General features: G+C 49.0%; 2 protein-coding genes across 2 annotated transcripts; both read left to right on the plus strand.

The window, feature by feature from the left end:
- The first annotated feature begins 1,679 nt into the window (after nucleotides 1–1,679).
- On the plus strand, nucleotides 1,680–14,672 carry LOC130873980 (serine protease 46). Its single transcript, XM_057769056.1, has 5 exons — nucleotides 1,680–1,764; nucleotides 6,324–6,501; nucleotides 6,651–6,910; nucleotides 8,034–8,197; nucleotides 14,418–14,672. Exons 1-5 carry the CDS (start codon nucleotides 1,680–1,682, stop codon nucleotides 14,670–14,672), a joined length of 942 nt encoding a protein of 313 aa, XP_057625039.1.
- Nucleotides 14,673–15,570: 898 nt separating this feature from the next.
- LOC130873938 (probable threonine protease PRSS50) lies at nucleotides 15,571–21,742 on the plus strand. The gene is given in 5 exon segments (XM_057768984.1): nucleotides 15,571–16,024; nucleotides 18,516–18,678; nucleotides 19,750–20,033; nucleotides 20,934–21,100; nucleotides 21,509–21,742. Coding segments are annotated over 5 exon segments (1,302 nt in total).
- Nucleotides 21,743–23,224: the final 1,482 nt, after the last annotated feature.

The following is a 23,224-nucleotide window of genomic DNA, read 5'->3' on the forward strand; positions in this document are numbered from 1 at the left end:
CATACACACCTAATCATTTTTCATAAAATAGATTCATTAATTGATTACAAATGTGCTTGGGGGGCTGGAGAGATGGCTCAGTGGTTAAGAGCATTGCCTGCTCTTCCAAAGGTCCTGAGTTCAATTCCCAGCAACCACATGGTGGCTCACAACCATCTGTGATGAGGTTTGGTGCCCTCTTCTGGCCTTCAGGCATACACGTAGAAAGAATATTGTATACATAATAAAGAAATAATTAAATAAATAAATATTAAAAAAAAAACCAAAAAACAAATGTGCTTGGTTTTTGTCTTGCTATCTTTGTTTGATTAATCAAATGCCCTCTTGCTTCTCAGAAGAAAGTGTTTTAAAAGAGGGGACTGAAAAGATAGCAGTTAAGAGCACTGGCTGATGCTGCAGAGGACCCAGGCTCAGTCCCCAGCACCCACATGGTGACTCCTAACAGTCTGTAACTTAGGTTGTGGGGGCTCCACCTCCCTCTTCTGGTCTCTGTAGGAACAGAACACACGCATATGTGTGTGTGTGTGTGTGTGTAGTGTATATATGTATGTGTATGTATATATAATTTACATATATGCACACACACACTCATTCAGGCAAACATGCTAAAATAATATAAATCTTTTTAAAAATAAAATATTTTTTAAAAAAAGGCAAAGAGTTTCTCTGTTTTGGAGTTCTCTCTCCACTTGGAATATTTTTCTGCTATGTTGAGGGCATCTGACTGTAGGAGTCACCATTTCCTGCGTTTTCTACCACAAGAAAAAAGTTTGATTTGCTTGTTTCTGACATCACACAGCAGGTGCACTTCATTTCTGAGCCCTTTCTGTCAGTGTGAAGCCGTAGACCGCTCAGTGCTCGGAGTCGCTGGGTTTCCATTCTCTGAGGCAGCAGGTGGACAGTGTCCGTGAAGGTTTCCCGAAGCCGCCTGTAAAGTCTCGTTCTCCTGGCATCTAGACTGTTTCCAGGGGCGAAGGTTCAGTTGTGGCTTCCACACGTCTGCTTTACTACATAGTTCTCTACAGCGATCATGCCAGGTCATCTCCCTCAGCAGCGGGTGAAAGAGTGCCACTCCGTGCCTTCAGCAACACTGGGTACCTCGGGTGGAGAGGTGAGAGGACTTCCCAGACACCATGTGTTCTGAGAGTCTGCAAATTGCTGCTTCTCCAGAAGCCTCAGGCCAGGCCCCCTCCCCACACACTCCCCAAGACCTACTCTGTTTTGAAAATACCTGAGGGCAAAAACAACTCTCACAGCAGTGGTTTGCTCTGGGAAGAAGTCTTGGTTCCCACACCTCTAGGAGCTCCTCAGAGGCGGCTGAGATGAACACAGGGGAGCATCAAAGGCTAACCACAAGGTGCTGTCAGGAGCCAGCCAAGGGACAAGATCACGGGCTCAGAGCTAGGTGTGAGGGCACCATCAAGGCCGCTGCTGAGAGCTGGGCTCTGCAGACGTTGTAACGGGCCAGGCATGATTGCAGGCTCAGCGCAGAGCCCCAGAATCACTGTTCCAGGGAGGTTTCTGGTCGCCTCCCTTCATGGCTGTGGCCAGCTCCTGAGGCTGCTTCAGCAGGGTGGGCCCCAAACCCGAGGCAGAAACAACTGAATTCTAGAATCCTTGCACCACGGAGACACTCTGTCTCGTTCTAAGGAACGGTAAGAGTTGGGCTTCTCCTTGCCATGGCGTGTGGATCAGTGGATCCTCAGGGTCTTCTCCCACATCCTCTTTCTTCTGTCAGATTTGAGAATCTGCCCTATGTGGAAGGTAAGGCCTGGATGGAGGAACGGAGGGACCGAGGGACGGAGGGACTGAGGGACCTTACAGCTTGGTGTCTACATCAGCTGTCCTCATGGCTACAGGGCCTCCGCCTATCAGAACTGGGAAGTCGACTGTTGGGATGGCCATGGGCTGTGACCTTTTGGGACCCATATGACCCGTTCAGTATGGAGCCAGCTTGTTCGCTGGATGACCACAACAGATGAAGGAAAACAAACTGACATCCGTGGAGGGACGAGCTTGTCTGGGAGTCTCAGGACTTGTGACAGCGACTGCTGTCTGAGCTCCCCTGGCGAGACAGTCTGCAGGGCTCCTGTTTCACACAGGAAGCCTGGGTCCAGCCTTAACAGTGTGTGAGCGTTAGAACCAGAACTCAAAAACAGTTCTCAATAGATGCTTTGGGACTGAGAATATCCAGATGGCAGAGGATGTCCAGGCTTTTCCTGAGAAAGGTGGTTTTTGTGATGGGAGCCCTTCCTCAAGTCACCTGTTGGCTGTACGTTGATAACTGGAAACGGGGACTATATCCCCCAACTTGGATCCTGCCTTCTTCCATCACTGTGGGACACCCTTTTTCCTGGACTAGTGCATTGTTGAGTGAGCGACTGAATGAGGAAGTGGGCAGTCTCTGGCCTGAACTTCATTGTACTCCTGTCAAGTATTAGTGATATTTTGGGGGTGGTTAGGGTATGAGCAGCCTTAGACAAAGCATGGGTACTAACTGTTGTGCCTCTGGTGAGGAGGTAGGAGTCGGCTATGACCTTACAGGAATGGAGTCCTCAAAGTCAGTATAACTGGTGGCCATCTATGAACATGGAAAAGAGTGGCAGGACCCTGTTTGTAAGTGATGGTGCCTAGCTTCTAGAACTTCAAGGAGGGTACCAAGGTCTGCAGTGGACTCTGTCTGAATCCCCGAGTGTCTGCTACAAACAGAAGGGCATCATTATGCCCGGGGCAAGGCTGATGTGCAGCACACTGCACCTATTAACACGCCATCACAGCTAGAGAGGTGACTCAGGGTTAAGAGGGTGTGCTGTTCTTTCAGAGGACTCGAGTTTGATTCCCAGCGCCCCCTCTGCAGGAGCTCACAACTGCCTGCAACTCTAGCTCCCGAGGATTCATAAACACATATCCATACACAGACATGCACACAGAGATAAAAATAATGATGAAATGTGAAAAGAACCCCCCCAGGCTCCCTCCTTGATGCTGGGACCTGGTGTTGGCTTCTTCAGGCTGAATCCTACGAGTCCTGTACAAGGTTAAGAGGAAGGGTAGATCAGTGCTGTCCAGAGCACAAGATCTGGAAAGAGCTGTTCTTTGAGACCCAACAATCTTACAGAGGGTCAGAGTTGTCACTGTGGGCATGGCGGAGCTCTTTTGGGGAGTCTTGGCTCTCTCTGTGGTTGCAGCTTTATGGGGAATGAAAGGGCATATTTCTTAAGCCCTCTCCTGTCTACCAACGTTGAACAGTCTTGATTGGGACAGACAGGGATAGAAGTGAAAAGGCCTTAGTTACTGTTCTGTTGCTGTGATGAAACACCATGACCAAGGCAACTTATCAAAGGGAGCATGTAACTGGGGGCTTGTTTAGTTTCCGAGGGTTAGTCTGTTATCAATATGGTGGGAAGCATGGCCACAGACAGGCATGGTGCTGGAGCAGTAGCTGAGAGCTCACATCTAACCCTTGAGTTGCAGGCAGAGACTAGGCCTGGTGTGGGCTTTTGAACCCTCAAAGCTCACCCCCAGTGACACACTTCCTTCAACAGGCCATACCTCCTAATCCTTCTCGAAAAGTACCAACTTTGAAAAGCATTTAAGTTTATGAGCCTACGGGGACAATTCTCCTTAAAACCACCACAGTAGCTGTAAAGAAGAAGCAACAGCAGCAACAGGAGATGACCATGAACTCACCATGGTGTACGAGAAAGTCCAGAAATGTGGCTCTCTGGGGCAGGGGCAGGGATAAGGGAAACAGGAGACAGGCATGGGGAAGAGATGTAGAGATAAGCTGAGCAAAGAGGAAGTAAGACTCTGTGGTGACTTGTGGGTAGTGCAGTGCTTGAGGATCCCTGCGGAGGGCGGGTAGCTGAGAGAGGATCCTGCAGAGGGAGGGCGGGTAGCTGAGAGGAAGACCATTCCACCCACGGGAATCTAAACAAGGGAGCAGGCCATCTACAGTGGACAGTAGCCGGAGCCAGGGACACATGGCGTGAATTAACTCAAACATCAGACGTGGTCTGTGCATTAGCTTTGTGTTACAAGAAAATACCCGAGAGCCAGGTATGATGACACACACCTTTAATCCCAGCACTGGGGAGGCAGAGACAGGTGGATCTGTGAGTTCGAGGCCAGCCTGGTCTACAGATTGCATTCCAGGACAGCCAAGGCAACACAGTGAAAACCTGTTTCAAAAAACCAAGACTCCCAAAACAAACAAAAAAACCACACACACACACACACAATCAACAAGAAAATACCTGAGACAATCTTTAAATAAGTAGAAAGGTATATTTAGTTGACAGTTTTCAAAATTCAGTCTAAAGATTTGTCACATGGGTGGAGGATGGGAGAGGTACCCTCTAATGAAGGTAGCAACTGTCCGTCCTGGGAATGAGTACTTACATAAAGTCAGGAGGCAGAGAAAGGCTGGGTGGGTTTCTGCAGTCCTTTGAGGACATGACCTAAAGACCTCCACCAGACTCCTCTTCTTTGTGTGTATGTTCACCTCTGCCGGTACATGTGTGGCCTGGAGGTTGACATCAGATGTTTTCTTAATCATTTCCCAACAAGGTCTCAGAACTTGAAACTCCCGCCTTGGTCAGACTGGTCACTAGGAAGAGCTCCTAGGATCTTCCTGGCCCTGCCCTCCAGCTCTGGGGTTACAGGCATCCACTGCCACACCTGGCTGAGAATCCAAACTTAGGTTCTCACACTTGTCCAACAAGACCTTACCCACAGAGCCATCTCCCCACCCCTAAACCCCACCTCTTAAAAGTCTATGGCGCCTCCACATATCATTCCTGGAGGACCAAGGCTTCACATGTGGAGGGGTTACTCAGATTACATCCACAACACAGGGATTTCAACCACAGAGGACCTACTCGATGCTTCTGCTAACACATGCAGCTCGTCATAGATATCACCGTTAGCTATTGTCCCCAAACGGCCCGCCCCGGGCTCCCCCAGACCTGTCTCGGCTGCAGCTCTTGAGTTCAGACTCTGCTCTTCACTGCGTGGTCGGCTGCCAAGGGAAACAGGCTAGTGGCATGGCTCGTGATGACAGGTCCAGTTCCACTGTTTGAGGAGCTTGGGGGCCGCATGTGATGCTTGTTCAACAACCCAGACTGGCAGGAGACTCCCCACCAGAAACCCTTCCTCCCAGTCTTGACAGGGTTTCACTAAGTAGCCCCAGCTGGCCTCGGACTCACAGAGACCCACCAGCCTTTGCCTCCCAAGTGCTGGGATTAAAGGCGCACGTTACCATGCCCAGCTCATGTTGCTTTATTCTTGTTCCATAGCCCTTTCTTTAGAACAATTCTTCTCTTTTGTAGTACTCAGTTGTTGGTTTTGAGTCCCCATGAAGAATTATTTTTAAACACCAACCCAGATGATCCATTTGAAACAACAACAACAACAGAAACCTCACTCTCACTGGGCATGATAACACACATCTGTAACTCCAGCAAGCGGGAGAAGAGAAATAAGATCAGGATTTTGGTCACTTTGACTGGTGATCCTCAGCTGCACAAGACTTTCCCTGTCTAAAAAAAAAAAAAAAAAAAAAAAAAAAAAAGCAGGGGCTGGAATGGTTTAGCGGTTCAAAGTGCTGACTATTCTTTCAGAGGACACAGAGGACCCAGGATTGATTGGCAGCTCCCAGCCCAGGTGGCTCACAACTGTAACTCCAGTTCCAGGGGATCTGATGCCCTCTTATGACCTCTGTGGACACATGATATGCAGACATAAATACACGCAAAACACCCACACACATACAAATAAAATAATAAAGAAGGAAAACAAAACAAAAACCTCAGTCTCAGCTCCAGTTCATGCACACTCGCGTTCTCCTCTCCCTGTTCTTGAGGCCAGTGAGAGGCGGGCGCGCCTCTCTGTTTCCAGAGCATGAGCCCTGGCTGTAGCTGGACAATAAAACATCACTGTCCATGTGTTTTTAGAGACAACCAACAGGAATCTTGAACACTAGGCCCCGTCCTTGCCCTTAGCTAACTATCTCACCCCTCTAGGTTCTCTCTTACTCCCCAAGCCACATGGGCAAACTATGGGCAGGGATGAGGCATAGGAAGATGGCTCACAGCATTGGTCAGACAAGTTGTCTGGTCTCCATTATTGGGGGCTTTCTCTATAATGGGGACCACCTAGTGCCTCTGGGTTTGTGGTTGCCCGTTTTTGAGGCAGTAGCTTCAGGCCCTGTTGTGCCGATGGCAGGGCTGCTTGGGTTACGGCTGAGAGACACCTTGACAGTCTGCCTTGGCCTGCAGAGCGAGGGCAACCCTGTGCATCCCTCTCTCCACCTCTTTCTTCAGGGCCCTGGTTCTGGTCCTGTGGTCAGACTAACATATCCTGCAAGGTGGTAAACGGGAAGCTGGTGGAGGTGGGCAGGTGGCCATGGCAAGTAAGCATTCTGTTCCTGGGACTGTACGTCTGCAGCGGCTCCCTCATCCACCACAACTGGATCCTCACAGCTGCACACTGCCTGCAAAGGTCAGCATCTTGGTCTGGGGTCTTTGCTTTCAGGCATGGGGCTCTGGGACTAGAGGACATGAGCCTGGGTACCCTCGGACTCAGAACCCTGTCTCTCTAGCCATTCGTGGCCTTACTGCTGGTGAGCTGCTTCTTCTCTGGGCCTGCAGATCCAAGGACCCGGCTAACTACACCGTGAAGGTGGGCGTCCAGAACCTCCCAGACAACAGCTCGGAGCTCCCGCTCACTAACATTGTGATTCACGAAAAGTTCAACAATCACATGTCTTACGACGTCGCCATCCTGAAGCTCAAGTACCCTGTCCTCTGGTCCCCCCTCGTCCAGCCAATCTGCCTCCCCACCGTCAATTTCAGGCCAACCATAGGCACCATGTGTTGGGTCGTCGGGTGGGGAAAAGGAAAGGCTAAAGGTGAGTACAACAGAGCAGGGGTCTTGAGACACCTGACCCTGCAGGACACTGTCCTGGGCTCACCCAGTCCCTTCTTCCTCTATTCTGTGCAGTCATTTCCTGAGTACATTCATATGCCCAAAGAGATACACAGTGCTCCAGCAGAGAAACAAGAGGCCTGGGAGAACCTTGCTTTCCAAAGTTAAAATCACTTAATTTTTTGTTTGTTTACTTATTTATGTGTATGTGTGTGAGAGTCCAAGTGCCATAGTGCATACCTGAAGGTCAGAGGACAACCTTTATCTATCCTGTGGGTTTTGGGGAATCAAGCCAAGATCATCAGGCTTGATGTACTTGCTAAGTCATCTCACCAACCCCCAAAGTTAAGTTAGGTCTTACACCAAGTCCTCAGTCTCAAGCATAAGCAGGAAGTTAAATCTTTGACGATTCATAGGGATCTGTGTCTGCAGGTACGCTGAGGGCTTTGACCGCAATATGTTCTGATACATTTACACTGAGGTGGCCTTTCTAGTCAATATGCACCCCTAATGCTCAGAGAGGCGGCAGCCCTGTCGGTGCTGTCTGGAGTCCCGCCAACCTTTCAGAAGGCAGCAGCTGCTACATCTAGGCTCTAGAGTCTTGCCCCCTTTCCCAGGAGCAGTGTGCCAAGGCTTATTCCCATAGAATAAGAAGGAACTTATTCTTGAGTGGTTGGGAATTATATCCTTGTTCTCACTCATACCTGGCTTTCATTCCACACCCCTGGGAGACTTTCACTTAGTTTTTGTTTTGTTTTATGTTTTTTTTTTGTTGTTGTTGTTTGTTTTTGTTTGTTTGTTTGAGGAAGGATTTTTTTACATAGCTCTGGCTGTCCTGGAACTCACTGTATAGACCAGGCTGGCCTCAAACTCAGAGATCCACCTGCCTCTGCCTTCCAAGTGCTGGGATTAAAGATGTGTGCCACCCCCAGTTCTTGGTTTAATTTTCTTAACGAGTGGGGATATTTTTGAAAGCCAGGCAATGAACTGTAGCTTTATGAACAAACACCTCCGGACATGACCCTGCCTCTCACGTGCACAAATGTGAACGACCCTGAGTTGGAAATACATCTTTTGAGGTCATGCCCAGATCTTTCTCTCTGCAGGGGCCCCGAACACCCCCTACCATGTCCAGGGTTTGGCTGCCAGGATCGTGAACAATGAAATCTGCAATCACCGTTACCAGTTCCTCCTGCAGAAGAACCAGAAGAAGTTCATTGAAAACGACATGCTGTGTACAAGTGCGGAATGGGGCCTGGACACTTGTCAGGTGTGGAATAATGTACAGATGGAGTGGGGGGTCAGGCAGTATGGGGTCATGTGACCTTACATGTGACCATCAGAGGCCCAGAGTTTCCATTTTCCGGTATGGAAAAAAAAAAAGATGTATTAGTTAGTTAGCTATGACTGTGATACAGCACTATGATAGAGCAACTTACAGAAAAAGGAGTTTATTTGGGGTTTGTGGTTCTAGGGGGATTGTAGTCCATCACTATCCCTGCAGGGAGCGTGGCAGTAGGCAGGCAGGCTAGTCTCTAAAGCCGCAGCTGAGGGTTCCCATCTAGAATCACAATCAGGAGCAGAACACAACACTGAAGATGGTGGGAGGCTTTCAAAGCCTAAGTGCCTGCCCCTGTAACAAACTTCCGCCAAGGCCACACCTCCTAATCCTTCCAAAGGGAGTATTCAAACGTGAGCCTTTGGGGCCATTCTCATTCAAAACAGCGCAGGGGTGAGTTGGCTTTTGTCCCTGCTATAGACAGTTCTTTGTGTTTATTTTTTATTTTTATTCTTTAGAGAGGATCCCACTAAGTGGCCCTAGCTGGCCTGGAACTCACCATTTAGACCAGACTCACTTTAAGCTTACAGAGATCTACTTGCCTTTGTGTGCTGGAGTGGAGGGATTAAACCCACCACGCCCAATTCTATAAGCCGTTTTAATGCTCCTGAATATCAGCCACATGCCCGCAGATCTGGGTCAGGCACTGGCAGACAGTTTTGCAGATATGCTAGCATTCTGTAAGCTTCAGCCAGTTGCTTCTTCTCGTCAATATTGTTTATGAAATGCATACTTTATTTTTTATTTAAAATATTTTATTTAGCCGGGCACTCGGGAGGCAGAGGCAGGCGGATCTCTGTGAGTTCGAGACCAGCCTGGTCTACAAGAGCTAGTTCCAGGACAGGCTCCAAAACCACAGAGAAACCCTGTCTCAAAAAAAACCAAAAAAAAAAAAAAAAAAAAAAAAGAAAAACCAAAAATAAATAAATACATAAATAAAATAAAATATTTTATTTGTATTATGTATATAGGTGTTTCGCCCGCATATATGTCTGTGTACTGTATGCATACCTGGTGTTTGTAACGGCCAGAAAAGGCATTGGATCCCCTGGAAGTGGTGCTATAGATGATTGTGAGCCTCTAGATGCAGAAAAGGCAATGGATCCCCTGGAAGTGCTGTTGTAGATGACTGTGAGCCTCTAGATGGGAACTGGGAACTGAACCTGAGTCCTCTGAAATAGCGACAAATGCTCTTAACCGCTGAGCAATTTCCCCACCCCCCAGATTCATATCTTCTTGAGAACATGTTTTAATTTTCCTCTTGAAGTCCCGATTCTGCTGAATTTAAAAGACAGAACTCCTCTGAGAGACAACAGGATTCTTTATGTGAAACATATTTGTTTACAAGAAAAAAGATAAGTATCTCTTGACCCAAAGGTTTGTAAGCCTAAAATTATGTGAGTTAAAAAGTAGTGGTAATGCCTGACAGGATGTCTTTGAAAAGAAATGAGTGTGTTACAGCTGCATCAAAGGACACTGGGAAGTTTACCCACAAGTCTAAGCGAAGTGACAATGTAGGCTCTGCCTTTAAAACCTGCTTTTGCACCTAAAAACATTATCTAGATTTCTCGACATTCTAGAAAAACAACTAGTTGGGTTTAATTTTCTTACATCCAACAAACATTGCTGGGTTCTAGGTTGCAGTCAGGTCTAGGAAAGGTTCTGATCTCGGGGAACAAGCAACTGTCACATAGAACAAACCATGAACCTTTTTAACCCCAGTGAGGTCAGGCTTCAGTTTAAGAAGTTTCAAGAATGGCTCAGTGGGTAAGAACACTGGTGTTTACAAAGAACCCTGGTTTGTTCACAGCACCCACATGGTGGCTGACAACCGTCCATAACTCCAGTTCTAGGGAGTTTGGCACCCACTTCTGATCTCCAAGGGCACCAGGAACACATACAGTGCACAGACAAACATGCAAGCAAAATACACATATACATAAAATAAATTAACTCTCTCTCTCTTTCTCTCTCTTTGGGGGGGTAGTTGAGACCGGCTTTCTCTGTGCAACAATCCTAACTGTCCTGGAACTAGCTCTTGTAGACCAGGCTGGCCTCAAACTCATGAGGATCCACCTGCCTCTGCCTCCAAGGGCTAGGATTTAAGGCATGCACTACCACTGCCTGGCAAATCTCTCCTTTTTTTAAAAAAAAAAAGTGTTTAGAGTAAGTCACTCTCCTTGTTAAATTCTAGCATGAGAACTACATATACTTCACTGGGAAATGATGAGTTCATGTTTGGAACATTTGAAGTATCAGAAATTACCTCCTCCTGGAAGGTTGGGTTGGCGCTTCCAGGCGGACAGACAGACATGTTTTCTGTTGTTTCACACACAGTTATTGGGTTAGTCAATTTCCTATCACTCTGCAATCTTAACATTTTAATTACATTTATTTATTTATTTGTGTGTGGTGGGAGCGTGGATGCTATGGTGCACAGAAAGCAACTGTGGGAGTTGGTTTCCTCCCCAGGGATTGAACTCAGGTCCTCAGGCTTGGCTGTGAGTGCTTTCACCCCACTGACCCTCTGTCCCTTTTTAGATTAATCTAAATCATTTGCATTTTCTTAGAAGTCTTTCACCTCAACCAGATTTAAATCCACAAAATAGATGTCGTAAAGAGTCTTAAGGTTCTGGGTGAAAACATTTTCTAGGTATAGATTCTCTTCTCTATTCTTACTCAAACCTCAGGGCAATTGTGTGTACCATCCCCGCCACCAGCTTCATTTCTCAATTTAATGAATTCTTTGCTTTCTAATATATCAATTGTCCTTACTATCCTTTAGAAGTGTTTTGAGCCTAACATTCATGGGCAAATAATTGTCAATGTTAATGAATAATTTATTTTCCTTCTTCTGTTTGATGCTAAAACTTCTTGCAGTCCCTAAGTAAAATTTGCAACATTTAGGCCACATCTTCTGGGTTTTGCAATATGTGGCATTCTGTGTTTCTATGTCTTTTTTTTTTTTTTCGAGACAGTGTTTCTCTGTGGTTTTGGACCCTGTCCTGGAACTAGCTCTTGTAGACCAGGCTGGTCTCGAACTCACAAAGATTTGCTTGCCTCTGCCTCCCAAGTGCTGAGATTAAAGGCGTGTGCCACCACCGCCCGGCTGCTTCTATGTCTTATTATAGATTTAAATTTTGTTTCCATTGTAACATATTTTAAGGTTAACTTTTGTTTTCCCATTGAAATATATATATATTTATATTATACTTATTATATAAGTATATATACTTATTTAAATATATATACCAAAAATATTTTGATGTGAAAAGGAAGTATCCACATATAATAGATGTCTGTCTGCTTGTCTTCTAGTATCTCTCTGCACATGCTCTTTTTTCCTCTAGACCTCTAGCAAGGACTCCTGTACGATAATATAAAATCGCTAAGGCTTGATTTTCTCCTTTGTTTTTCCTGTTATGGGCATCTGTCTGCACCCTTCTGTTTAATGCATGTCCTTAAAGATGTTTGTGTCTTTGGAGAATATTTAGTGCTCTTATACAGTTTAATCTTTAGAAACAATATTGTCCTACATAACCAGAGCATCCTATATTCTTCTCCAGACGTGGTGGTTTATGTCTGTTGGAGAAGGGATCCATGTGGCCCAGACTAGCCTTGAACTCTATGTATTTGAGGATGACATTGAACTTCTCCTCTTCATGATTCTGAGGGCTGGGATTATAAGAACACTACCATGTTCATGTGATGATGGAGATCAGACCCACGTCCTTGTGCATTCTCCCAATTGAGCTACGTTCCTATCCCCAAATGTCCCGTTTTAATTTCTAATCTATTTTCAACAATATTTGGTGTCCTTTACTTCCCGAATGGTCTCTATTTAGATGTCCTTAGTGTGAACATATTCCTCTTCAGGACTGCGAGATTATGAAGATTCTTTTTGAAAAAGATTTCATTTTTATTTTCAATTATGTTCGTGTGTTGTCTGTGTGTGGGTTTGTCCATATGACTGTAGGTTCCCATGGAGGCCAGAGGTGTCGATCCCTGGGAACTAGAGTTACAGGCAGTTGTGAGCCCCCAGTATGGTTTCTGGGAAAACTTGGATCCTCTGGAAGATCAGTACATGCTTATAACCTAGGAGTCATCTCTCCAGCCTATTAAAACCTCTTTTAAAAATGTGTTTTATTTCAAGACTTAAATATATGGCTCTGTATGTCCTTACTTAGCTTTGTCTTTTTTGCTTTTTTGTTTGTTTGTTTATTTTTTTTTTTAGTTGTTGAAAAAAATTTCTGCCTCCTCCCCATTTCCCATTTCCCTCTTCCTCCTCCCACACATCGCCTCCTCTCCCCACTCCTCTCCTCCTCCCCCCACTCCGTTCCCCCTCCCTCTCGAGACTGAAGAGCAGTCCAGATTCCCTGCCCTGCGGGAAGTCTTTTTTGCTTTTTATGTTTAGAATTTTGCTCTGGAGTTTGTGCTGGGATCCAACTTCATTCTCCTCTGTCCCCACACATGCATTCATCAGGCTACGGGCTCCCAGCTGTCCCCTTGGCTGCCTTTCCTGTACGGCAGTGCATATCCTGTTTCTATTATGGTAAGCCTTGGAATCTATTTGTCTGCTTGGTCAAATCTGCCCCCACATTGATGCTTCCAATTTTCTCTTCTTCCTCCGAAAAGTCCACATAGCTCCTCTGGATGATGGCAAGGAAGGCTCTAAGTTGTATTTTGGTCTCCTGAATCTGTGAACAAGGCTGTGAACTTGAAGCTTGCTTTTACAGGACTTGATACAGGCTTTGAACCAAAAGCTAGCCCCTGCGCTCTCCTGACTTTCTGGATTCCCACTCCCCATTCAAGTTTGGGGCTTCAAGGAGTCTTTACTTTCCTGTACTCTTATACATGCAATTTAAATGCTGGGTTGTTTTTTTTTTTTAATAGGGCAATGGCTCAGAGGTTAAAGTACTTGCTGCATAACTGTGAGGACCAGGGTTCAAATCCTGGAACCTGTAAATGCTGCGTATAATTCCAGCCTCAGATAGTGTGGGCATGGGATCTCTAGAGCAAGCTGACTCATAAGACTGGCAATACGGTGTGGAAGGAGCGCTGGATTTGACTGAGAGACGCTGAAATGAAATGGGGAAATGACGGCAGATGCTTCCAGCTCAGGCCTTGGGCTTCCACATGAACGCTTGTACCCATGTGCACACGCACATTCCACACATGCAAACATGCATGAAAATGGAAAAGAAAGTTTGAAAATGCTTTAAAAAAAAAGCCAAAACCACATTCCTAGTTTTTTCCAGCAAGAAGGTCTGGTTAGGTATCTTGTTTTTCATATGTGAACTGACTTTGTATATTGTTTAAGGTCGTTCCTCTGTGAACAACAGAATTTTTAAATGGCTTTTTGAGACAGGGTTTCTCTGTGTAGCCCTGGCTGTCCTGGAACTCAGTCTGGCCTTGACCTCACAGAGAGAGCTCCATCTGCCTCTGCCTCCTGAGTGCTGGGATTAAAGGCATGCACCACACCTGGCCAGCAACAGCATTTCTGTGCACTAGTGGAGGCCTCCGTTCTTGTCCTTAGGCAGAACTTAATTTTTACTTTCCTTAATATGTGTGCTTCAGAACATCACATCCTGGGAATCTTTTGCATTATGTTAAAAAATAAATATACTGAACCTTTTTCTTCCTGGTTCATAAAGTTTCAAATGTTACTGAGGAATGTAGATAGGCCTTTTTTTTATGCTGGAGATAGAGTCCAAGGTCCCATGCATCCCAAGTGAATGTTCTATCACTGGGCGGCAATGTAATACCATAAAAAGATTTTTTTTTTAAATCGTAAGAAACCTGATGTCACCTTTTGATGTATGACACTGTAAATGTTCTTTTTCTGCATTCATCTATCTTTGCACACAAGCAGAGGAACTGGTTAGTGATTCTAAGATTGCCACCTGTAAGCAAGACTGTAGGAAAGATGAACAATTGTACCTTGGAGGCCCAGCGGGTCTTTAGGAGGGCTTACCAGTCAGAGAGCTAGTATAACAATGAAGAGGCCACTGTGGTTGCAAGCTTGGACCTCAGCACAGAATTTATATGTTACAGAACAGGTTCATAGGCAGGTCTCATTCTTGGGGACGACAAAGGCCTAAGCTAGCAAATATTGCTGCTACTTCAAGCCTCCCTCCCTCTTCCGCTGCAGGACACATCTGGCAGCTCCCTGGTTTGCCAGATGAACAAGACCTGGATCCAGATGGGGGTGGTGAGCTGGAACTTTGGCTGTGGTCGTCGCCAATTCCCGAGCGTCTACACCAGCACCTCCCACTTCACCCAATGGATCAAGAGACATATCGGCGACATGAGGTTTGCCAGTATGGCTGTCCCTTCCTTCCTGAGCCCATTCATCCTCACTGGCTACATTCTGCTGGTTTCCTTGGGTTCCCTGTGGCTCTTGTGAGCCGTGTTTCTGCAACAGTCATTCCCAGAGGGTACCTTTCCCTCCTCTCTACTCGGCCCTCAGAAGTGGACACTAGAGGCTGAACAGGACTTCGGGACAGAGGGACTTTGGGGAAGGGTCCTAGACCCACTGTGGGTTTGTTCCCCAGTTGTTCAATGAAGATGCTCTTGAACCTTTTGAGCCATCTGAAGTTACCACATTCCTGACTTTGGCCAAAGCCCTTTAGAACGCTCTCCTCATAAAACCTGACTGTTTCTCAAGCTGAGTGCTCTCTGATAGCCTTTCTTCGTGTCTGCCGTAGGCGGGTTGTATGATCTTGGGAGCTTTTCCCCTTGTTTCCCCTATAGGTTCCTCTTTTTTAAAAAGAAAAACAAAAAAACAAAACAACAACAAAAAAACCTTTCATATGTATGTACGTGCACCTGAGTGTAGGTGCCTGTGGAGGTGAGAGTGTCCTTTACAAAAGCAGTGCACGTTCTTAACTGTAGTTTTTTGTTATTTTGGTTTGTTTGTTTTTGGGTTTTGAAACAGGGTTTCTCTGTATAACAGCCCTGGCTGTCCTGGAACTCACTCTGTAGAGCAGGCTGGCCTCAAACTCACAGAGATCCGCCTGCCTCTGCCTCCCGAGTGCTGGGATTAAAAGCATGCACCACCACCTCCTGGTAACTGTAGACGGTGGTGAAGATAACATGGACGCTTAGGAACTAGCTGAGGTGAAGTAAAGTGACCCAGAGAAAAAGGCCCCCATGTTTGAGGCAAGACACCAGCCTGGAGTCATGCTCTGCTTGCCCGCCATTCGGCAGGAGCGCTCCAACGAATGGCGCCCAGGGGGCGCCACACAGGCTGGGCGCCGAAGCGCCCGATGGGGGGCGCCATTGCGGAGGAACCTAGCGGCGCAATGGATCCCTGGTGCTGGGCTGGGGCCCGTGGGCAGAGTCCTCAGGGTCCCCATGGGCCCGGGGCCTCTCGCACCCGCACCCGTGCCCGTGCCCTTCTTCTGCTGTTGTTGCTGCTGCTGCTGCTCCTGCCTCGGCGCCCCGCAGGTGAGCCCCCTCCGCCCGGCGCCCTCCCCAGCGCGCGCACACCTCGGGCCGCCTCTGACCCGCTGTGACCTTCCGCAGGCTGCTTGGCCGCAGGTGCATCCCCCGGGGCGCTGTCCACCTCAGTCCCGAGCGGCCCTGGAGTCTCCTGTGGGCCCGGAGCCACCTGTCCCTCAGGCGGGCTTCGCCTTCCCCGGCAAGTCGACGCTTCAGCGACCAGTGCTCTAACGACACAGTCGGCTGCGGCAACACAGTCGGCGACCACAGGGATGGCCGGGATCGTTCAGGGGACCAAACCCAGCAACCTCCTCTGTGAGTTGTCTTTGGGATCTCAGAGGTTGAAGGGTCAAGGGATCAAGGAGAGTAGAAGGAGAGTAGAAGGAAGGGAAAGTCCCTGTGCAAATGTTTACTGAGCACAGAAGGTTGGGCCAGGCCTGGTCCTGCCTTCGGGGCCCTGTGCTTACAGGCCTTTCACCATGGTGAGGTAAATAGGGGACAAGGAAAATTAAAGTAGGTGAGAAGACTGGTGAGTTGAGGTGGTGGTGTTGGGGTGCCCAGAGTAAGCCACTAGCCAGTTACCTCTCTGGCAGCCGCAGGCCTTCCTTGGACCTGGTCTCCCCGTCTCGGTTCCCAGCCCAGAGTCCACAACACAACTCCAAGAAAGCCGTGTGAGACTTCTTGTGGGGTCTGCAAGGCCCACCTGGTATTTTAATTTCCTTGCTGTGATAAAGCAACTTGAAGAGGCAGACAGGAACTTTATTTTGCGTATACTTCCAGGTCATAGTTCTTCACTGAGGAAAGCCAGGGCCAGAACCTAAAGTAGAAACCATGAAGGAAGGCTGCTTGCTGGCTCTCTCGTGCATAGAATCATGCTTAGCTAGATTTCTTATGTAGCCCAGGAGCCCCTGCCTGGGAATGGTACCGCTACACACACACCACACACACACACACACACACCACACACACACACACACCACACACACACACACCACACACACACACACACCACACACACACACACCACACACACACACACACACCACACACACACACACACACACGGCTGTACCATCTATCATCAGTTAGTAATCGACAGTCCCTCACTGAACTGCTCACAGGCCGACCTGATTTAGACAGTTCGTGAGTGCAGGCTTTTTCTTCTGGTGGCTCCATGCCGTGTCAACCTGACCACTAACCCTAACCAGTGCTTCAGCATGCTTTCACAAAAGCAGGGAGCTGCAGCTAAGCCCCGTGGAGGAAATGGTTACTAACCTGGGATTCAATTCAAAAAGTCTAGCTGGGGTCATCAAGGCACGGTGCGTGGTACGAGCTGACAGCCTGTTGGCTGAGCATCGTTTGAAGATGCTCTGATGGGCTGGGGAGATAACTCAGTGGCTGGGAGCTCTTACTCCGTGAGCACGCGTGAGAACCTGAATTAAAACCGCGGAACCTACGTAAACAGCTGGGTGGGTATGGTCCCCTGCTCCTGCAATCCCAGGAGATTGCTGGGACCCCAGTCCCTGCCTGAGGAGGCTGCCAAGCTAGCTTCGGGTTCAGCAAGAGACCCTGTATCAAGAGAATAACATAGAGAGTGATGAGGGCACTCGGACTCCTCCTCTGGCCTCCAAATGCTCACACGAGTGTGTGTCTCCACCCATCCCCACAAGCATGTATATAACGTACAACACAGGAATACCATCTACCAGGCCCTGAATTACATTCCCAGCACTACAAATGTAAAAATAAATATATAAAAAAAATATATAAATATGCTGGCTCTAGCCCATTTACTTGGTTTCATAATCCACCAATTTGTTTAGAAAACACTTGAATGGAAGCCAGATTTGGGCATCTTCAATTTCCTTTGTTTTATTTTTATGCATGTAGTGTTTTTGCCTGCATGTATGTTTGTGCACTGTTTGTGTGCCTGATGCCTCTGGATGCCAGAAGAGAACACCAGACACCCCCACCCCCGCCACACACACACACACCGGAGCTACAGATGGTTGTGGGCCACATGTGCATTCTGGGAATCCAATTTCTATCTTCTGTGCTTTTTTTTTTCTTTCTGATTTTTAGAAACAGGATCTCTGTAGCTTTGGCTAACTTGGAACTCACTCTGTAGACCAGTCTGGCCTCAAACTCACAGAGATCCTCTGCCTCCCGAGTGCTGGGATTCAAGGCATGTGCCACCACCCGCTGGCGCAGCCAATGCCCTTAACAGCTGAGCCATCTCTCTAAACCCCATCTTCAATTTCAAAATTCTTCCTGAAGTGCCCTCAGCAGTTGACACTCCCATCTTAAGGAGGTGCCTCACGGCCTAGAATCCGCACCAGCATTTGGTATTCAGACACTTAGCTTTTGTTAGATATAGCTTACGGCTGAATCCTCCCTAGTCCCAAAGAGAACAAGCTTCTGTGACTTGTGCCAATTTGCTCTCCCCTTTGGGATGTCTCTGCTCCCTCATACAGTCTGTCTTACTGTATCATCATCTATCTTTATCTCCATGAATCCCAAGAGGGGACTCCCAGAGAAGGGGCAGGGTCCACACTGGCTCAAGGAGGGGGACCAATCTGCAGCCCAAGCTGTAGGAACAAGGAGATAGGTATCTGGATAGTGTCGAGGCTTCTCTAAAGCTGGAGATGTCCCTGGGTGGATGCTATGGTTCCATAGTGACAGGCAGAGAAGAGTGGGTAGCTTCAGGTGAGTGGCTGGAGAGGCTGGAGGGATGGGAGGCGGGGACAGAGCCACAAGACGTGGCCAGGTGAGCTTATGGCTTCATCAAGCTCTTTTCTTTCTCCAGTCTGTGGCTCCTCCCATGAGCCAGACCCGACCCTCAGGGACCCAGAAGCCATGACTCGGCGGTGGCCATGGATGGTCAGTGTGCAGGCTAACGGCACCCACGTCTGTGCCGGCACCCTTATTGCTTCCCAGTGGGTGCTGACCGTGGCCCACTGCTTGACGCAGTGAGTTGGGGCCCAGGTGGGTGGGTGGAAAGGCCTCTGAAATGCTGGAGACCCAGGCGCTCTTCCAGGTGACCCATCAAGTAGCAGTTGGGTCCTGTGTGGAGCCCACAATGCCAGCCCTGGTCTCATCCTCACTCTGAGCAAGGGAAGGTTGAGCCTCACAGATGCCTTCCGGGGACTTGGCTTTTGGCATGTACCCACCCTTTGCCCCTTTACCTACCCTTCAGTCCTGTGCGGTCATCCACAGGTAAGGGCCTTTCATTCCACCCTCTTTGCTCCCAGTCCCTCCCACTTGCCTCCTGTCAATCAACGGTTTCTGGTTTTTCTCTGAGAGAGGCCCTGACTTAGAACCTCTCAGAGTGATTAGGGACAAGAAGACAGACATAAATTGTGTGGAGATAAAAGGGTGGGTGTGCCCATGTTCCGGGGCCTGGGAACTCCCGAGAGTAGCGTCTGATGTTTACCTTGGGACTAACTAGTGAAGACATGTTCCGGGTTGACGTAAGGATCAACACAGTGACTTCAAGAGGTATCCCGGGGAAGGTAGCTTGAGATCTAGGCCAAGGTCATTACACAGGGAAAGACCCCAGAGTTTGACTAGCGGAAATGGAGTCCACATCCCGGCTGTACCACTTCCTGAGTGTGTGTCCCTGAGCAGGCCGCGGCACTACTTTGAATCTCCATTTCCATTTTTTTTTTTTTTTTTGTTTTTCGAGACAGGGTTTCTCTGTGGCTTTGGAGCCTGTCCTGGAACTAGCTTCGTAGACCAGGCTGGTCTCGAACTCACAGAGATCCGCCTGCCTCTGCCTCCCGAGTGCTGGGATTAAAGGCGTGTGCCACCATCGCCTGGCAATCTCCATTTCCCTCCTGCACAAAATGAAGAGGACCGCACAATGTGTGCAGGCCTCTGTCCTGAGGAATAGGCTCAGCGGGCCATGAAGCCCAGGGTGGCCTGCCTGGATTGGCTTGGAGGACCACAGTGGTGTAGAGGTAGGACTGGGAACTGAGGCAGGAGCCTAGAGCTGATGGAAGGCACACCCCTCTGTTCCCACCCCTTCCCTGTTCCCATAGGCAGCACGTTAAGTATACGGTGAGGGTGGGGAGCCCATGGATTAACCAGACAACCAAAACCAGCACTGATGTGCCAGTACATGAGATCATCGTAAACAGCGACTACCAAGCCAAACGGTACTGGTCCTGGGTCGGCCGGGCCAATGACATCAGCCTCCTCAAACTCCAATGGGGGCTCAAGTACAGCAAATATGTGTGGCCCATCTGCCTGCCTGGCCTGGAGTATGTAGTGGAGGACAATTCTCTCTGCACTGTGACAGGCTGGGGATATCCCAAGGTTAATGGTGAGTCATAGCCCCACCCCCCAGCCCAGGGTGCATGGTGGGAGGAAGGACTTGGGTGTGGCTGGGGTGCCCCATGGATGGACATCTCTGGAGTACCTTCTTTAAGGAGCTCCCTGAGCCAGGAACCTTTTGTTGGTTTCTCATCTCTGAAGTCTCCTCCCCCTTTGAGGGTCTTGTCAGTGAACTTATCATAGCCATTATTGCCCTTGAAGTCTCAGGATAGAGCCAGGATATGTAAACAGAACTTTCTTGAAAGCAAGGAGGTCTTAGAACAATAGCTTGGCACCCCCACACAACCCTAGGGCACTGGCAAGCAGAGTACATGAGAATGGGTTTTCGCTGCTGCAAAAGGCTTCTCAGAACAGATGCAGCTGTGTCAAGGGATCATTTTCCTGGTGGGTTCTAGGAATGTCTGCACCCTTCATGGAGCCACCAATGCATAAGAGAGATGCCCATCTCTGTATGCTTGAGGATCCAATTTGCCCTCTAGACAGTCCGTTCTGTGACCTCTCTGGGAATGAGCAGAAGTCTCCTGTCCCCCAGAAGCTCAGACACATTTTGGGTGGGATGGAAGATGGTGCTGAGGGCTGGGGGTGGGGTGGGGTACCCACGGAGAGGGTCTGGGAAAGCTTAGTGAGGAGGTGGCTCTAGGGCCTGGGTTGAAAAGAAAGGCTTTGGTCCTGAGAGTGCTGGCAGGCGCTGGGAAGAGGACCCGCAGAGCCCATCGGTGTGGACAGGCTGCTCCAGCACCTCTGTATGGGGGCATCCTTGGGACCTGCTGGCCGGAGGGGAAAATACCCTAACATGGAGACATCTCTATGGCCACTGTGCAAAAGAGACAGAGCTGGTGGCTATGGGCCACAGCCAGTGGCTAAACCTGAATGGGTACCTGTCCCACAGGCAGGTGGCCCCAGTTCCAATCCCTTCAGGAGAGGGAAGTCTCCATCTTGAACAGCCGGAAGTGTGAGCGGTTCTACCACAAGTTCTCCAGAGTCTCCTCTCTGGTTCGGATCATCACTTCTCAGATGATCTGTGCCTCGGACAACGACAGGGAAAAGTTCTGCTATGTGAGGACCTCTGCCCCTGTTCATTTATTCCGAGGGCCAGGGTTGAGGGGTGCAGGAGGCAGAGCTGAAGGCTGTGGAGAGGGGAGGGAGGGAGGATGGGAGACAAGCAGGGGTGGAGAGGGAGTGGGGGAGGCTGGAGAGGGCAGGTGAGGGCAGGGGTGTTCGGCTGGAAAGGGGTGAACTGGATTGGATGGAAATGAGAGGGGGCAGGACTGAGGCGGGGAGCTGAAGTTGAGGAGTGTCCTTTGAGAAGAAAATAATGGGTCAGGAACACTCATCGCTTATGTTCAGACTGGGAGGATCTGGAAAGAATCTGGTGGGAGATATCCTGGGCTGGCTCCTCGAGTTATTCCCCTCTCAGGCGTAGCTTCCCCTCCCTGACCCTTTTAACTTCCTCCCTCCTTACAGGAGCGAACTGGTGAGCCCTTGGTCTGCTCTTCTGATGGCATATGGTACCTGGTGGGGATGATGAGCTGGGGCCCAGGTTGCAAGAAGAACGAGGCCCCACCCATCTTTCTTCGGGTCTCCTCCTACCAGTCCTGGATCTGGAACCGCCTTAGCGGGAAGGCCCTGGCCCTTCCAGCGTCCAGAACCTTGCTCCTGGCTTTTCTTCTGCTCCTCAGCCTTCTTGACACTCTGTGACACTGCCAGGTCTCCTTCCCTTCCTGCTAAGCGCTGCTGTGGGTGTGGCAATCGGCAAGGACTAGCAGAAATTAAACACTTTTTCCCCATGTCTCCTCATTCTGAGCCCGCTCTAGTGGGAAGCAGGCGTACACAGAGGTGTGGGTGAGGGACTCTGGCTGCTTATACTGAAAAGTGTAGACCTCTAAAGATTTGGAGTGACTCCTGCAGAAAGGAGAGGGGTGTGTAAAGGGGCAGCAGGACGATTGGGTTGTACTACCCAGGCTAAAGCTGGGGCTGCTGGCATCTCCTTCCCAAGTCCTTAAATAGAGAGCGGCAGATTCCATTTGTTCTTTTGAAGACAAGGTTTCTGGAGCCTTTGCTGTCCTGGAACTCGCTATATAGTCCAGGCCGGCCTGAAACTCAGAGATCCGCCTGCCTCTGCCTCCCCAGTGCTGGGATTAAAGGTGTGCACCACCCACCCTGCTCCCTCCCTGGTCTCGATTGCCTTCTGGCCAGGGGAGAAACTCATCAGAATATCTTCCCCGAAGTTCCATACACTACTTTGCCCCTCTAGCCCTGCTGAAGCCTGGGGACGCAGGTACAAAAAGGACCTAGTAGAACTGACACACTTCTCCCAGACTGCACCAGCTGCTGCTCTGAGTGACCTTGAGTGACCTCCGCCCCTTGGACGTCCATGCCTTGCCACACAAAGGGGTTCTGGTCTGTCTGGGGAGAGGGATCCCAGCCAACACTATGAATGAGAAGCCTATACAGTGGAGCCTAAAGGTAGAGATCAGCCAACCGTACCTGACTAGTCAGGGTACTTCTATTTCCATGATGGAGCCTTCTGTGACCCCTCTGCCCCTCAATGCTCCTTCCTCACGTCATCCTGGCAGGCTTTTCCTTGTAGGATGCTGATGTGGGACCATGTCAGGAATGGGATGATTCCCCTGAGTGCTGCACCAGGCTCAAGACATTAGAGACCCATTGAGAGCAGGGGAGGGGAGAGTGGAGGGGAGCTCCGGTGAGCCTCACAGTTTCCCTCCCCATCCCGAGTTCACCTGCTGGGGTGCAGTGGCTGCAACTGCTCCCCAGCCTCTGGGCCTTTAAAAAAAAAGATTTATTTTTATTTTATGTGCATTGGTGTTTTCCCTGTATGTATGTGTGAGGGTGTTAGATCTCCTGGAACTGGAGTTACTGACAGTTGTGAGCCGCCATGTAGGTGCTGGGAATTGAACCCAGGTCCTCTAGAAAAGCAGTACTCTTAACTCCTCAGCCATCTCTCCAGCTTCCCCCATCCCCCCCCCTCTTTTGGTCTGGATCTGGGTCAGGGAGAGAACTTGAGGCTTGTCGGAGGCATCCATTATTATGAATTACTGTGTCACCTTCTACAGGAATCCTCCAGGGCTTGGCAAAGCACAGGTCAGGGGCGGAGTTCATTTCAGGTGGAAGTGTTGTATTCTGAGGCTGAGCAGGCACCCAGTTTAATTGACAGATCTC

This window comes from Chionomys nivalis, chromosome 4 (genome assembly GCF_950005125.1).
Source record: "Chionomys nivalis chromosome 4, mChiNiv1.1, whole genome shotgun sequence".
Taxonomy (NCBI): domain Eukaryota; kingdom Metazoa; phylum Chordata; class Mammalia; order Rodentia; family Cricetidae; genus Chionomys; species Chionomys nivalis.